The sequence below is a fragment of the Phoenix dactylifera genome, chromosome 16 (genome assembly GCF_051530095.1).
Source record: "Phoenix dactylifera cultivar Ajwa chromosome 16, Ajwa_hap1_PhDact_Kaust_v1.1, whole genome shotgun sequence".
Taxonomy (NCBI): domain Eukaryota; kingdom Viridiplantae; phylum Streptophyta; class Magnoliopsida; order Arecales; family Arecaceae; genus Phoenix; species Phoenix dactylifera.
Window position 1 is genome coordinate 18,322,815 of NC_143205.1, and position 14,737 is coordinate 18,337,551.

A 14,737-nucleotide genomic window follows, 5' to 3' on the forward strand; every position below is an offset into this window, starting at 1 on the left:
TCTTGGAAATCCATTAATTTCTTTAGTTTGACCTCTGTATGCGAAACTAAACTTTGAACAATCCTTGACATAATTCATCCATGGATGATAAAGTAGATGCTCAACTAGTTATTCTAGACTGATTACATATATTGTGAGCATGATGGTCTGAAACTTAGTGATTAAGCTTTATTGAAGAAACAATTGGATAGGAAAGTAAACTTAATATAATTCATCCATGGATGATAAAGTAGAAGCTTAACTAGTTCTTCTAGACTAATTATGTATATTATCAACATAATGGCCTGAAACTTAGTGATTAAACTTTATTGCAGAAACAATAGGATAGGAGAGTAAAAAAACAGCTCTAATTTCAACAGGATAAAAAGCCAAACAATATAAAGATATATATACCAATGCTAGTCTGGTGTCCATTCAATGAGACTCTAGGTTTTACCTATAAATTTATGTAGTGAGAAGAAGGAAAGGAGGAATGGGATTCATCTGCTGGAGAAGATGGTGGTGGTTGATGCAGTGAAGGAGCTTGTGGTTATTGCAAACATCCGATTTGAGTGATGGATGGCATCAAGAATCTCGAGGTAGGCAAACAACCGGCAAAATGGGAGCAAAACTAATGGAAGAAATAGAGACAATCTCAAAGGTAGATCGGTTATCATCTAGATGTCTAACATGGCAAAGATGAGATAGAGAGAGAGGGGGGCAAAGTTTCAAATTTAGAGTTTTGTTCATGGCACCATGAATGAGGAAGTTCTTATAGAAGGAATAGAAAGGAGATTGGGATTGCGATGGGGAGCAAAGTTTATACATTGGGACCTATGTGGCTGGTTAATAGCAGGGAAACTTGATGGTTTTGCGTGGCTGGAACCAGTTCGAGTCCTAACTCGAACAAAACCTAAGAATCATATGGATTCTAGCTTAACTCAATTCAATATAACTCAAAATCAAATATCTTAAAACTATTTTGCAGATCTTGCATTCCATAATTACTATATAAAAACAAGAAGAATGAGAAATTAATCATAACCATCACCAATCTTTTCCCTTTTAGTTCCACCTTTTTTATATAAGCCATGGCACATTACCACCTTCTCCTTGAGCAAGTCTTAACAAGAGCTATCCAAAATTGGGCATATTATGTTTGATAATTTTATCTTTTGTAACCTAAAAACCATCCAAGGTCAGTACATATGGGAAAAGGAATCAAATAGAATGAAAAATTAACAGCGGATGCCTTTTGTTTCTACTATCATCCGTCAACGGTAACGATCGCTGATCATTCACTCCCTGAAAATAAGCTATAAATCCAACCGTCGGATGCCGTATCCACGGCAGTGCATCGTGCTTATCCGCGCCCCAGGGGTATTTTGGTAGTTTGAAATGTACCGGGGAAAACGCCGTCAGCTCCTATAAATAAATAAATAAATGAGATAAATGCCCTCTCTCTCTCTCTCTCATGGTTTTGGGGATCCCCCTCTCCTGTTTCCGAGAAAAATTCCATCAGCCGTCGGAAAGCTCCGAGAGTTGCCTCAAGGGAAACCCTAATCCAGCCTGATTTCAAGGCGAGGTAGGGTTTCGATCCTTTTATTCTATGACTATGTCTGTTGTTTGGTTTAATCTCATGGCCACTTAGTCCATGTCTCGATAGTCTCGGGAGAATTCCTGAATCGATCTCGAATTCTGAATTCGGATTTAATTTGATTTCTTTTATCTTTAGATTGCTATTTTCATCGTATATCTGCAGGAATTTGTCAGGAAGTTGGAATCTTGTTACCTTGATTCGTCTATAAGCTCGCTGAAATGGATTTTGCTTGTGGTCCTTGACGGGTGAATTCTTCGAAGAATTTTATCATATTTGAGGGATGGGATCCAAGAAGTGAATTCGTAGTAGTGGAAACTGGAAAGCTGATTCCTTGACAATGATGAAGGTTTGAATGGGCTGAAATAATTCATTATCTGAGTTCAGTAAGGTCAAGTTCGATATGGGAAGCTAATTCCTGAATTTGAATACATAGGTAGTCGATTTCAAAGGTTATTTGGATGGATTCCTTTGATCTCAACACCCGGTTGCCTCCTCGGAAGCGACTACTCGCTGGGCTAAAGAAGGAGGGTTCTGATTGCGATTTCTCGCCTCCTGTTCCTTTATTTTCCAGTGATCTCAATGCCCGTATCCGTGATATTACCAACTCAACCACTTCTTCCCCTGATGAGATCATTGAGGCCACCAAGTCAGTAGCTTTGGCTGCCGCAGAAGTTGCTGCTGCTGCAAGAGCCACTGCGATGGAGAAAGCAGCTGCGGCTGCGAAGGCCAGGACCGCTGCCAGGAATGCCCTGGAATTATTAGATTCAATCTCAAGGAGTGAAGCTGCCCGAAAGGATTGCCCAACCAAAACCAAATCTCGAAAGAAACATGTGGCGGTCAAGCTCTTGTACAGTAATAAACAGCCCATGGGGAACCGAGAAACAGATGAAGAATTGGCCCGGAGGTTGCATCGAGCTATGAACAGTTCCCCAAGAATTTCAAACAGTAAACAGAAGAAGCTTCATGGTTCTGGGAAAGAGGAAGTTCAGAATGGTGGTGCTGTGTGCAATGAAAACTCACCTGTTTCAGGTGATAAAGCTGTTCAGTTGAATAATGGATATTCTGTAGATAAAGTGGAAGAAAACATTGCTGTATGCTCCAAAGATGACCTTTTTGGGAGGGAAGAGGAAGAATCTGGTTGTCATTTAGAAAAACATCATCATGGATCTAAGGATAGAAGAATTACTGGTGGTAGGAAAGCGAAAATTAAGCAAAAGAAATTGCCTTTAAGTCAATGTAATGTAAGGGATCAGGGAGAAACTGAAGATACTCGAAGCTCTGTGGATCATTTACTGACTGGGGAATCAGAATTGGATCATGTAGAAAGACACACATCTTCCAACAATGCAAATCATTCTGATGATGGGCATTTGTCGATGAAGATTACATCCACATGGAAATGCAAGAAGCTCAAGGCGTCACAATGTTCTTCCAATAGCAAGATCATGCGTGTTCTATGTTCAAATCCGTCACCTACCAAGGCCTCTGCTATGGTCAAAGTTGATTAGTGAGGTAACTTTATTTTTTGTTATGCTGGATAGATGATGGCGTTGGAGCTGACATTAGTGTTAAAAGCAGCTGGAGATGAATATATGTTGAATTTTGCAATCCGGACAAAGAGAAGGAGAAGACATGTTACGCTAAGTAGTTGCTTGCTTTATGATTTCATTCTATACAGGGTGCTTGCTTTCAGATATCATGTTCTGTAGAAGGCTTGCTTTTTTGGTTTTATTCTAATGTATCACTTTCTATTTATCTTTATGCTGTATTTATTAGTAAGTTTGCTGGAGAAATTCTGTTATTTGTTATTGATGGATAGTACTCCAAACTCACTGATTTCTTCTGAATTACATGATGACCAAGATATGCAAAACTCGTGCAACCTTAACTGAACCCAAGTTGCATGGAGTGATCTTAATAGTTTGTTGGGTTATATAGTAAATCAGGAAGCAATAAGGAATACGAGTAGACAAATTAATTTAATCTTTTTTACAGAGAATATGTATAGGGAAATCATACTTTGTGGTTATGTACTTCATGGACAAATTCTACTTTTGGATGAAATGAAATTAGCCTACTTATTTTGGTAGTTCAGATTGACATAATTGCATTTTTTATGAATATTTATAATTACAATAAAATCACAGTCGACTTAAACTGAGCTGGGATGTCTGTTTTAGATTAAACAGAAGTAATATTCAGTGACAGCCCTATCTTGTGACTTTGTTTTGGCTTTCTCGAGTAGGATTTACGAAGTGACCAAGAACATGCAATCGCAGGTGGTGACTTGACTAAGTCATAATAATTAGTCTACCAGCATCAACTTAAGCTGGAGGTGAGGAGGGGAAGCATAGGATATTGCTCTTTCTTCCAAGCAACAAATTTTTCAGTGAGATATCATAGGTTTTCACTCTCAGATTCAAGGTGGATTCATATATCAAACAGCAGAGAGAAATGGTAATGTTCAGTCAGGAATGCCTCACCAAGCAGATTGCTTTTTTACAATTCTTTTAACTCGAGCATTTGGTTCTGTCCCAATTTATCCATCCGGTTAAGAATACCATGTATTCTAGTAAAGATGTCAGTGCGTTCTCAAGCATGAGAATGGATCACAAATGCTGGCAGGGCAATTAAGTTATTACTGAAGAGAAATATAACTTTTGCATCAATATGATGGGCTTGGTTTTATAGATATAGGTCTACTTGAATCATAGGGAAGAGCATATCCGTATATGGCCTAAGCTGAAGCCAATAACGGAGATAAGATTATAAAAAATGTTATCGTCAGTACAATTTTGGTTTTGAAGTACATATTGGCTCTCGGCCATAGGCTGAAAAATGTTTGGCCATTTTATTTTGCTTTGTATGGTTTCGGCTGAAATTGTATAAAAACAGAAAATAGGTAATAATCAATTTGGAGCTGTAAAAGATTGTTTTATGTATAGTTTGTTAAGGAATCAAGTGTGGAATAAGGTGGCACATGTTCATTTCTAGATAGAGATAAAAAATAATAATCATTACTCATGGAATATTTGTATTTATTGTTAAAAATACATAAAATTCATGCACACGTTTTAATGGATTTTAAGTTCATTATGTTGCTTTCCCATTGCAAGGATAATTTTGGGTGTTTTTGGCAATTATCATATCACCTATTTTACATTGAATTCTAATTGGGTGATATCAACGTATCCATCTGATTTCTTTGTGATTTTTCTTCTGGTAATGGCTGCCAATCTTCATAAAGATGTTTTCTGTTGGAGCGGTGCTTGTAGGACTGATGCTGCTGTACTGAAGTAACATGTCTGTAATGCAGTATGAAATCTTGTCATGTGAGGCAAAAAGTTATTTGTCAAAATATGTATTTGAAATACTATGTTGTATGTGATTCGGTTTTAATATTCAAAAGAACAAAAGAATTTATGGAGTTTTTGGTGTTAAGGATGCTCCTCTTTTATGCATTGCAGCATTTGTTCTATCTGGATATGTTAATTGTCATAAGCATGAATGCGAGACCCAGGTAGTTGATTGTGTCGATCTGGAAAATCAAATACATGTTTTGAAACTTCAGCATGTATTCTGTGCTCCAAGATTAGCACTGCTAGTTTGATTAACTTATCCCTGTTATTTTCATGTCTTCTGTCCTCCAAGTTAAACAAGATAAGCAATTGCATGATTCCATAAAATGAAGGGTGTCCCAATGCATGAGGCTCCCGCCACTGTTGAGTTTGGGGAGGGTCACATATACACAACCTTAAACAAGATATGAGTAATTTCAAGTTTCCATGCAGCCAAAAATTAGTCTGATCTCTCAAGAGCTCTCTCAAGAGCTGCGCTGACAAAGCAATCAGGTTGCAGATTGAGTGGTTCATAAAATATAAAAGAACATGTTGATCCAGTGATTTTCTGGTTATATAGTTGATGACTCTACTTAAGCAGGTCAAGATGGCTTTGTTAACCAACGAATAAATTACACTTGAGTAGCAATCTAATCTTAGAGGCACCATTCTTCAGCTTAAATCACACCATGGAATTTGATGGAAAGATTGTCCAAGGAGCTTCTAACCTAAATTATAGCTATTACCTTAATGTAAGACTTTTACATGGAAGTGACACTCAACAAATGTTGCTTTTCAGAGTTTAGTGGTGCGTCGCAATCATCAATTGTTATCCATTGAGGCCACAGACAATCAGAGACAATCCTGCACCATACAAATGGACTTGATGGCATGTTAGCAAGCTGCTTGTAAAAACCACCTCAAAATGGTTTAGGCATCTTATGTGGACAATTTCTTCTATTCAGGGGCTGATATCCTCTGTGGATTATACCATATGATGTGCATGTAATTTTCTGCTAGTATTCATGGTCCCCTTCTGGTTGCAACCACTGTAAAAGGTACTGACTATTCTGTCACTTCACATTAAATATCTCTCAAACATATTGTCTTGGATTCCTTTCCTTTCTGGGGCCTGTCTGCGTGGCAAATTCTTGCAAAACAGATTCACCCTGATCCGGTGCTGTTTGTTATTCCTTCTGCTGGTCTCATCCAGTAGAGGATTTACATTGTTTCTTTTCACCTAAAAAGTGAAGAACATTGTTGCCCTGATTTGAAGTTAGGAACTTCAAATCCTTGGGAGAGAGTGTACTGGATGTGCATCATTTGCAGCTCACCTGCTGTTAGAAAAATTCAACAAATTCTTAGAAATTTGAGAAGGAGAATTTTGAAACGAACAACCAGGGACACAAATAAGTCCCACAGTGGGGGAACCATTACAGATGGTTCTTCTTGATTGATAAATAGTTGCTAAGTTGCCTGCAATTGCGCCGCTCGAAGACATCACTCTCTCCAATTGCACTACTTATGACTAAATATTAGCTAAAACCTGGAAAGCAACGCAAAGCTGATTTAGAACAAGGAAACTAATGATGGATGGCTGTGGTCCTGCCAATTAGTAATGTTTTTATTGACAGATGCACTAACACTTCTGCTTGGTTTACTTCTTTGTTTATATATAAGTAGCCTTTCCCTGCCCCCAATGCCTGAGGGCTGTAGAGATAACCTTGCGGGGTATTATATGATAAATTATAGAGGCAGCTCATGGGTTCAAATTTCTTTGATCATAAACATCTCAGACCAAAGTTCTATGGAAAACCTTATTTATTTCAAAAGGGTAGGCTTCTGGAAGGCTCAACCACCCCGTAACTCTTAAGCTGCGTCCACAGCTTGCTGTTCAGCGGGACCCTTCAAGCAAGAGTTGGGTCTGTCTTCATATGGTTGGCATGTTGCACTCGGCACTTTAATTATGTCTTTTCACGCAGGAATCAGATTCTATAGCTTTGCCCAGAGTGAATTTTGCATAAAAATCCACTCAATGATTGACTTCGCAAGGGGTGGATTTTGATGGGAGGCAAAATAGATCGTTCCATTCCGGCACGGAGTCACCCAATTTCGGCCAAATAAACCTCAAAGCCGAGTAGGCCGAAGAGGCTACCCTGCAGGCGACGACCCCGGCCCTGCTAAGAGCCAGGCTGACCTCGGCCCCGCCAAGAGCCGACCTCAGCCCACCATAGGCCAGAGCCGACCTCACCCAGCACACGTCGCGGCCTCCAAGCATGCTCGATCTCGCCTGCAGTCGTACCTGGCCACGTTATGATGCACCAACCGAGGGCTATACCCTGCCACACCTGTCAAGGGTCACACCCCGCCGCACCCGCCAACACGCTATCTCCAACTATTGGCCAACTGATCACATCTCAACCCGAGATTTCAGATAACAGTCGTCATCCTCACCCGATACAAAGAGGTAGGAAAGGCCCTCGGTAAGTTTTACAAGCTTCTACGAGCTTTTACAGGCATTATTAAGCTTCTATAAGCTGCTACAAGTTATTATGAGCGACAAGAGGCTATGAAAGGCACTCAGAAAGTTCCCCACTCCACAAAAAAGGTCTGGCTAACATAGCCATCGGAGGGCCTTCGCCGGAATCCCCGACCAAGACTTTGTGCAGATATCTGGAGCGCAGAGAGATGGCCATTTTTCTTCTTTCCGGCTGGCGTCTTCTTGGAGGTACCTCAAACCCCCGGAGGCAGCTCTGTTTCTCCTTTCCGGCCGGCGCCTCCTCGGCTCTCTTCCGGCGTGGTCGCCCTCAAGCTAAATTTCAACCACAACAAATTTTATTTTTATTTTGTAAAACAGCACACATTTAGAGATCCCCAGAAATTTTATCCTTGGATCAGAGTATAGGGCACCGAGGCAGGTGTTACTTTAAATAAATGTATTTTAGATGTTCAAAATTCATGTCCTAGACTTTAAATAAAGGTGTATTGCCCTTCTCATACTTGGGACGTAGGGGCAAAATCATAGAAAACCCGCAAAACAGATAGTTGCTTCTTAAAATAAATAAATAAGTTCATCTTTTTCTTCTGCAATCAATAATCAAGTGGATTTTGCACATTCATGCAAAGGGCACCTACTCAAACCATCTCATATCCACTGTGTAGTTTTGGTAGGGAAGAATAGCCTTTCAAGCCACCAGCTATTGAAATAGCCCAACGTGCTATTGAAGGACTATTATGGAGCTTGCTGTCCGACGTCTCGAGACTATTTGGGAACTGCACTGCATTTCTGGCAGCTTATGGCTACAGAAAGGTGAATAGAGTTGCAGATTGGATGGCTTTCTTTGTTGCCGAGCATTCTGATGGTATTTTGCGGATGACTCTGGTTGGTATCCCCGATGAGTTTAGAGATATAGGATGTATTCACACTAGGTGAGTATGTGCCATCCTGTTATATCAAAAACCATAAAAAAAAGGACTGTTTTGGAGGTGACTAATTGATTTGTCCCTACTTGCCGACCTGGGGCAACTTTTTTCCTCCAAAATCTAAACAGGCCCCATTTAAATTAAAATGAACATATGAAAACCTTCTTGACCGACCATTTTATCTTTTTCAGGCCAATATGCAAACTATTCAAAACCTTTGTGTGATTAAGGAGCATTGTTATTGTTAACTTGTAGAGCGAAAAAAAAAACAGCTGAAATCATTAATAGAACACCTCAAAGAGCACAAAATTCTGGAAAAGCTTCCATGTCCCACATAAATCATCCTTCAGAGGCCAAAGCACTTTTAGATCATCATGCTTGAGGTTTCTTTGCTTCTAGTGGTTTGCACAATGCAAAGTAATATGTAAGCATCAGCAACTTACATGTTCTACAGACAAGATTGAGAGAAGATAGTCGTTTTCTATGCCGAAGATCACTTTATGGTGTTGAATCTTTAGCTAATACAATACCATAATTGAACATCTTGAATCCAATACCATACTTCTCTCTCGCAGAAGAATATGAATCATTAGGGAATACATCTATACAAAAGATCACTTTATGCTGTTGAAGGATGTCACTTGGAGAACTTAAAACTGACCTAAAGCTACATCCTCCATACAGACCTCAATATTTCACACTCAATCAATAAAATGAGATTATTGAAATTCTATGAGGTAAAAGAATCTGGAAAATCACATATATTCAGAAGGAGGGTGATTTTGGTGGCTGGCATGTGTGAAAACCTTATCACCTGTCCATTTTTAATTCACAGATTTTTTGTGCTGCTTTCCACTTCTGATACACCAGCTTATTCTGCTTCATTGAGCCACAGGTGTTGCAGACACTGTGCTGCTGTTGGCCGCCTCTCTGGAGCAAAATCCAGTAGAGGGTTCAGAAAATTTGCGAATGCACGGGCATCAGATGCAGTAAATTTGTATTTCTCAGCCAGAAGCCGATCCAGTGGCCAGAACTTCAGCCTACGGATCCTCTTCAGGTCTCCATATCGATCAAAGAAGTCCTTTGATCGAGATCCTCCAATAGCAATCTGGAATTCCAAGAGAAGATCATCAGTATCAGATTCCTTCAGGAGTCAAAAAGAGTGAAAATGGAACACACCTTTCTTGGCATTTTTCCTAGAAGTTCCATCATCAGAGCCAAGTGATCCTGCAATCGAGACCCAAAAGTCAAACAACATGGAAAAATTAAAATATGCTTTATTCATGAATGTTGCTGCCTGCTAAAGAGAAATATGGCAGACAAATGAGAAAATAATTATTTTCTCCTAAAGAGGATGAGGTTTTCAAGCCTTAGTTTCAGGTTTTGGCTGCTCTTACAAATATATGGCCTAAAAAACTGACCTCTCTAATTATTTTGAACAGTTGAAGCAGTGCAGAAGTACAAAAAGAAATGATTACTATCATTAAATTGCTTTGAGAAATTTACTTTGAGAACTAGATATTCTGAGTAATGATCACCACACTGTTAAGTCATTTGCTTGAGCATGATTCCACAAAGTATAGATCTCTTATGAAAGTAAGAGCTCCCTAGTGTCTCTTCATGTAGATACTTGCTCAAGATTTGTTCCATTCAATTCATCTTAACAATAACAAAATTATGAACACAATAACAACTTAACAATGAGTGGCTGTTTTAAGAAGAAAACTTCCACTGTAGGCCAACCTGAAGGCATAAATCAGGCAGTAAGCACAATAACATCAACATCCAACCTATGGTCCGTGTGCCACGTCAATGCAGATCAGGCATTGAGCTTCTGGATTTGCATCTTCAGACCTAGAAGGTTGATTGCTTTAATAGGCAGGTTATTTAACAAGAATTAAGATCAAAATCCATTATGAAACGAGAAAAAAGACAGAGAGAAAAAGAGAGAGGGAGGATACTTGAGAGAGAGTATCAATATTTCATTTTCTACTAATTGATATGCATATGCATCTAATTTTTAACTGCATAAAGGCAAGCTTCCAATTAAATATGAATATACTTGTGAACAATTCAAATTGCATTCTTAAAATTCAATCTGAACAATTCCAATGTTAATTATGTGTCCTTTCTATATTGCCAAATTCTTTGTGAGGACTAAAATTTTGGCCCTAATGTCTTGCTCAAATGATTCTGAGTTCTAGAACAATTGTTAGGAGAATATTTTGGGTTAGTTCGTCACATGAAAAGATAAGAATAACAAAGTGATGCTATTATTTTCGTAGCTCCTACTACTTTTTTCTTTTCTTTTTTTTTTGGTGGGGGGGGGGGGGGGGGGGGAGATAGCTGAATCATGAGATTCTTGGGGTTGTGAGTACAGTAAACCCTCGATCCTCTCTTCTTGTTTCCCAATGTAATGGGTTGATGATGGCAGGGAAAATCGGGTAGCTCCTATTACTTGATTAAATAAAAAAAATAGATGTTGCCGATCAAATTTGGATATTTCCATAACCAAATGTTTCATGACTCATATGTTGCATTACATTTTGGTTGACAAAGTAATATAATCATCATAATATGGAGAAGAAATTATCAATTTTTAATGATCATGTGTAATCACCAAAAATCACATGGTTGAATTGGTAACTTCCGACTTCCCTATCAACATCTCAAGAACAAGAACAATATAGATAACTAAAATAAACAAATAAATTAATAAGAGAATTTAAGAAGATCTCATCAGTGATCGTCAGTTCTGAAATTTCTGCCGCCGAAATACTATGTGATGGATGTCAAATCCATACGAATAGCTTATATTTCATCTTGTAATGCTTGTTCGAATTAGTTATGTCAAGTATTGCTGGTCATGCCGCCTACAACTCCAAATGGATGAAGAGTCATGCAAATGACAGTTTATTAAGTTGTATCTACTATGATAATTTTCCTTGAGCCATTTATATGAGAAGCAGAGTTATTTTAAAACACAACAGAAGACAGGAAGAAATATACCTCATCTTCACCAAACCTGTATCCATCCCTAGGAGCAAACAGCATGTCACCAGTAGCAAGCTCAAAAGCTATGCAAGCAAAAGACCACATATCAACTGAGAAAGAGTATCCAGCTCCAAGAATAACCTCAGGGGCCCTATATTGCCTTGTCTGGATATCATTTGTAAGTTGCTTATCAGCCCAACAAGCATTTCCGAAATCCACAATCTTGCACCTCATATCTATCCCTTCCAAACTTCTCTCCCACTCCAAAGGGCCTTCCATGGATCCTCTTCTTTGAGAGAGCTTTGACAATGCCCTCTTCGCCCTTATCTTCAGCTTCTTCTTGTAGAAATTAATCACAGCCCCACCATTTGGGTTTCCGTCAGGCCTCTCAAGAATCGGGGTAAATCCAGATCGTACAGGGTCTTTTGCAGGATCAATGTTGGAGATAAGGAGCACATTTTCTGGTTTTAAATCTGCATGAATTATACCAAGTTTCCTGTGCAAGTAATCAAGGCCCACCAAGATTGATCTGCATATACTTCTAACTCTTTGCAGCCCAATGCCTTTGTTGTGGTTGTACCGGATTAACCGGAGCAAGCTGTCCCCAAGGAGTTCAATTACTAGACAATGATGCTGTCCATTTGGGCCGGCATGCTTGAAGTGATCAAGCAGACGCACGACACATTTAGAATTTGATGGATCTCCTTGTGCAATTGCTGAAAGAAGCTTGATTTCATGGAGAGCAGCTTGAGCATACTCTTTTGCACTTTTTTGAATCTTAAGAGCAACAAAACTCTGCAGAACAAACGCAATTTATAAATCTTCAGATTGGGATGTTAGCTCAAATATAAGAAAGACCCTAAACATGGGTATGTTCAACTTAAGAAGCAGAGAGAGAGAGAGAGAGAGAGAGTAGGTGATCATATATAAATACAGATAAACTTCTTCTTTCTTGAAAAAAAATACAAAAACAAATAAACTTCAACACAATAAAATAACAAACGATCGATTTATGAAACAAATGAAAGAAGGGGGGTTTTTCGAATGTTAATTCATATATAAGACGACTAGCCTGCAAGCTAAAAACAATTAAATGAGGCAAAGAATTTGTTGTACACGGAGGTAGAAACCTGAACTCCTCTGAGCTAAATAACGAGAGTATTTATTAACAGAAGGAAAAATACAGGAAAGATGCAGATGCCCGGAACAGACCCATCGACAGAAATGTAATCAGAAAACAAATGACGTAAGATTATTGGCAGATAGAAATATCCACAAATTAAGGATAACCAAAACGGGAAAAGGCTTGTCAGACAGGAAAAAGGGTCTTTCATGATAAATGAACAAAACAAAGATTGCACGCGATCAAGGTTAGGCAATAGCTGTAGCGATCCAAGGATCCCTGGAGCGATACTACGAGCAAATTCTATCCATTACACTTAAAAAATCTTTTTTTTCTTAGCAATTTTTTAAAGATTCCATTTTTAAGAAAACCGCCATCGGAGTTCCAGTAGTTTCCATAAAGCTCGTCCATACTACAGCAATTTAAAAAGATAATTGCAGAAAAACACGTACAGAAGATATTTATATCAAGAGAATTCGCATGATTTTATAGGAACCGCACAAATTCACGTAAGAAGACGCGGAAAACGACGTTGCTATGAATGATAGAAATCAAAGACGAGATCTTTCATGATCTCTCCCGTCAGGAACGACTCGAGAACTAAATACCAAGAGAAAGGAAGAACGGAGAAGCAGAGGAGGGAATCGAGGAGGAGGTACTTGGCATCGGGTGTCGTAGGCGAGCCAGACGGTGGAGAAGTGGCCCCAGCCGAGCTTGCGCTGGGCGATGTAGCGGCCGCCGCCGAAGGAGTCGCCGACCCGGACTGCGTGGTAGCCGCCCTTCCTGTAGGCGTCGATGCCCTCGTCCTCCTCCCCCGACCCCGACGACGACGAGCACGACATCGTCTCCCACTCGCGCCTTTTTTATCTTCTCGTCGGATAGCCTCTGTCTATTGCGGTTGTTATCCAATTAAAAATGATTCCACCACCTCACCTGAGATTATGAGAAGGAGAAGAGAGAGAAGCTCTCTTTCTTTTTCCCTTTCGTTATTCTTTCCTTTTTTATTATTGTTTTCGAAAGACGATCCGCCTGGCTCTCCAGCTTGCCGTTGCCGGGGAATTTAGGAAGTGGCTTTATTACCTTGCTTATGCTTGCCCACGCTTTGGAAGGCTATGAGCCATTAGGAGTGTAAATTGGGATGGTGTCCAATTACATCTCTGATCAGGCCAATATGCTGATTAAGAATTGTAGTGATATATGAACTCAAAGGAGGGTGATAACAAGTTGCTTGCAGAGATCAAGGATGTGCGAGAAGTACATCGAACTATTTTTATGGTTGTAATTTGTAAATGTTGTTGGGACGTGATACTAGATCGGTTACCATTTGCAAAAGAAGAAAAATAGAAATATCTTTAAAGAGACATTTAGAAAGCCCTTCGCGATTCCTTTTCTATTTATATGGGACACACAAGTTCTAATTCTAATAAATTAATATGAAAAAAATATTCAATTAAAATTGACACTTTTGAATCACTAATATTTGCAATGAATCTATCCTTATTCATTTACTTTATCTTTTATATGGATTTTGATTAGAATAAATTATTAAAATACATATCGCATAAATAAATGCTCATAGAATTTTATCATTTTTTGGTACATTTTGATCCTATATTTTCATATAGCTTATTTTATCATTCGATGCCATTGATCAAAAAGAAGGGTTGGACTAGTTGGGATAGGATTTAGCAAAATTTTATAGAGAATATAAAAGCATGAGCTGGCATGATCAGATATGATCGGATTTGATTGGTCAAGATTGGGTGCACTTGTGAAGGTCAATTTGACTATATTTCAATAGGTTGGGTTATTTTGATTAGAAAAGTTGGGATTGGTTTATGGCGAGTGATTAGGGTTTTAGTTGGATGAATGATGATTTGGGCCTAATAGACTATAATTTAGATCGAATGGATTAGATAGACTAAATGAACTAGGATTTAGGTTGGATTAAGGCTTGATGCTGTTATATAAGGAAATTATCCCATATGCATTTGGTGGTGTTTACAGATTTCCAAAATGGCGATAACTATTATAATAAAATGGCGGTCAAAGTTGTGAATCAACTTGATAGGATTGAACTAGTATGATTATGGAATTTGTTAGGGGTAATAGAAAGTTAGTTGTGATTTATTTCCACCACCATATAAAAAAGATGTATCTCTCCAATATTTAAAATAAGGTGTCTAAATCTTATAGCTTATACCTAACATACATCAAATTGTTTTTATCTTGGTTAACTCTTGGCGCAATTAGGACTTTAGGATTTAGGGCTTGGCCCTT

General features: G+C 38.8%; 2 protein-coding genes across 3 annotated transcripts; one reads left to right on the forward strand and one right to left on the reverse strand.

Annotated features, from left to right (window-relative positions):
• Positions 1 to 1,413: 1,413 nt before the first annotated feature.
• LOC103723996 (PHD finger-like protein) lies at positions 1,414 to 3,372 on the forward strand. Of its 2 annotated transcripts, XM_008815112.6 has the most exons (3): positions 1,414 to 1,564; positions 1,742 to 1,925; positions 2,013 to 3,372. In XM_008815112.6, exon 3 carries the CDS (start codon positions 2,038 to 2,040, stop codon positions 3,085 to 3,087), a length of 1,050 nt encoding a protein of 349 aa, XP_008813334.3. In that variant the 5' UTR covers positions 1,414 to 1,564; positions 1,742 to 1,925; positions 2,013 to 2,037; the 3' UTR covers positions 3,088 to 3,372. The 2 variants fall into 2 exon arrangements, with proteins under 2 accessions (XP_008813334.3, XP_089783912.1); XM_089927786.1 differs by having other exon boundaries at positions 1,419 to 1,564; positions 1,715 to 3,372.
• Positions 3,373 to 8,817: 5,445 nt separating this feature from the next.
• On the reverse strand, positions 8,818 to 13,581 carry LOC103723994 (uncharacterized). Its single transcript, XM_008815110.6, has 4 exons — positions 13,117 to 13,581; positions 11,350 to 12,129; positions 9,520 to 9,567; positions 8,818 to 9,448 (listed from the first exon to the last, which is right to left on the reverse strand). Exons 1-4 carry the CDS (start codon positions 13,297 to 13,299, stop codon positions 9,212 to 9,214), a joined length of 1,248 nt encoding a protein of 415 aa, XP_008813332.4. The 5' UTR covers positions 13,300 to 13,581; the 3' UTR covers positions 8,818 to 9,211.
• Between the last annotated feature and the right edge of the window lie 1,156 nt (positions 13,582 to 14,737).

Bases quoted from the DNA above. Each gene is read 5' to 3' on its own strand.
- LOC103723996 (XM_008815112.6), top strand. From the start codon at position 2,038: ATGGATTCCTTTGATCTCAACACCCGGTTGCCTCCTCGGAAGCGACTA.
- LOC103723994 (XM_008815110.6), bottom strand. From the start codon at position 13,299: ATGTCGTGCTCGTCGTCGTCGGGGTCGGGGGAGGAGGACGAGGGCATC. The intron at 12,130-13,116 runs GTACCTCCTCCT...TTTGTTCTGCAG, and splicing joins CCTACGACACCCGATGCCAA to AGTTTTGTTGCTCTTAAGAT. The intron at 9,568-11,349 runs GTATATTTCTTC...TCTCGATTGCAG, and splicing joins ACAGGTTTGGTGAAGATGAG to GATCACTTGGCTCTGATGAT.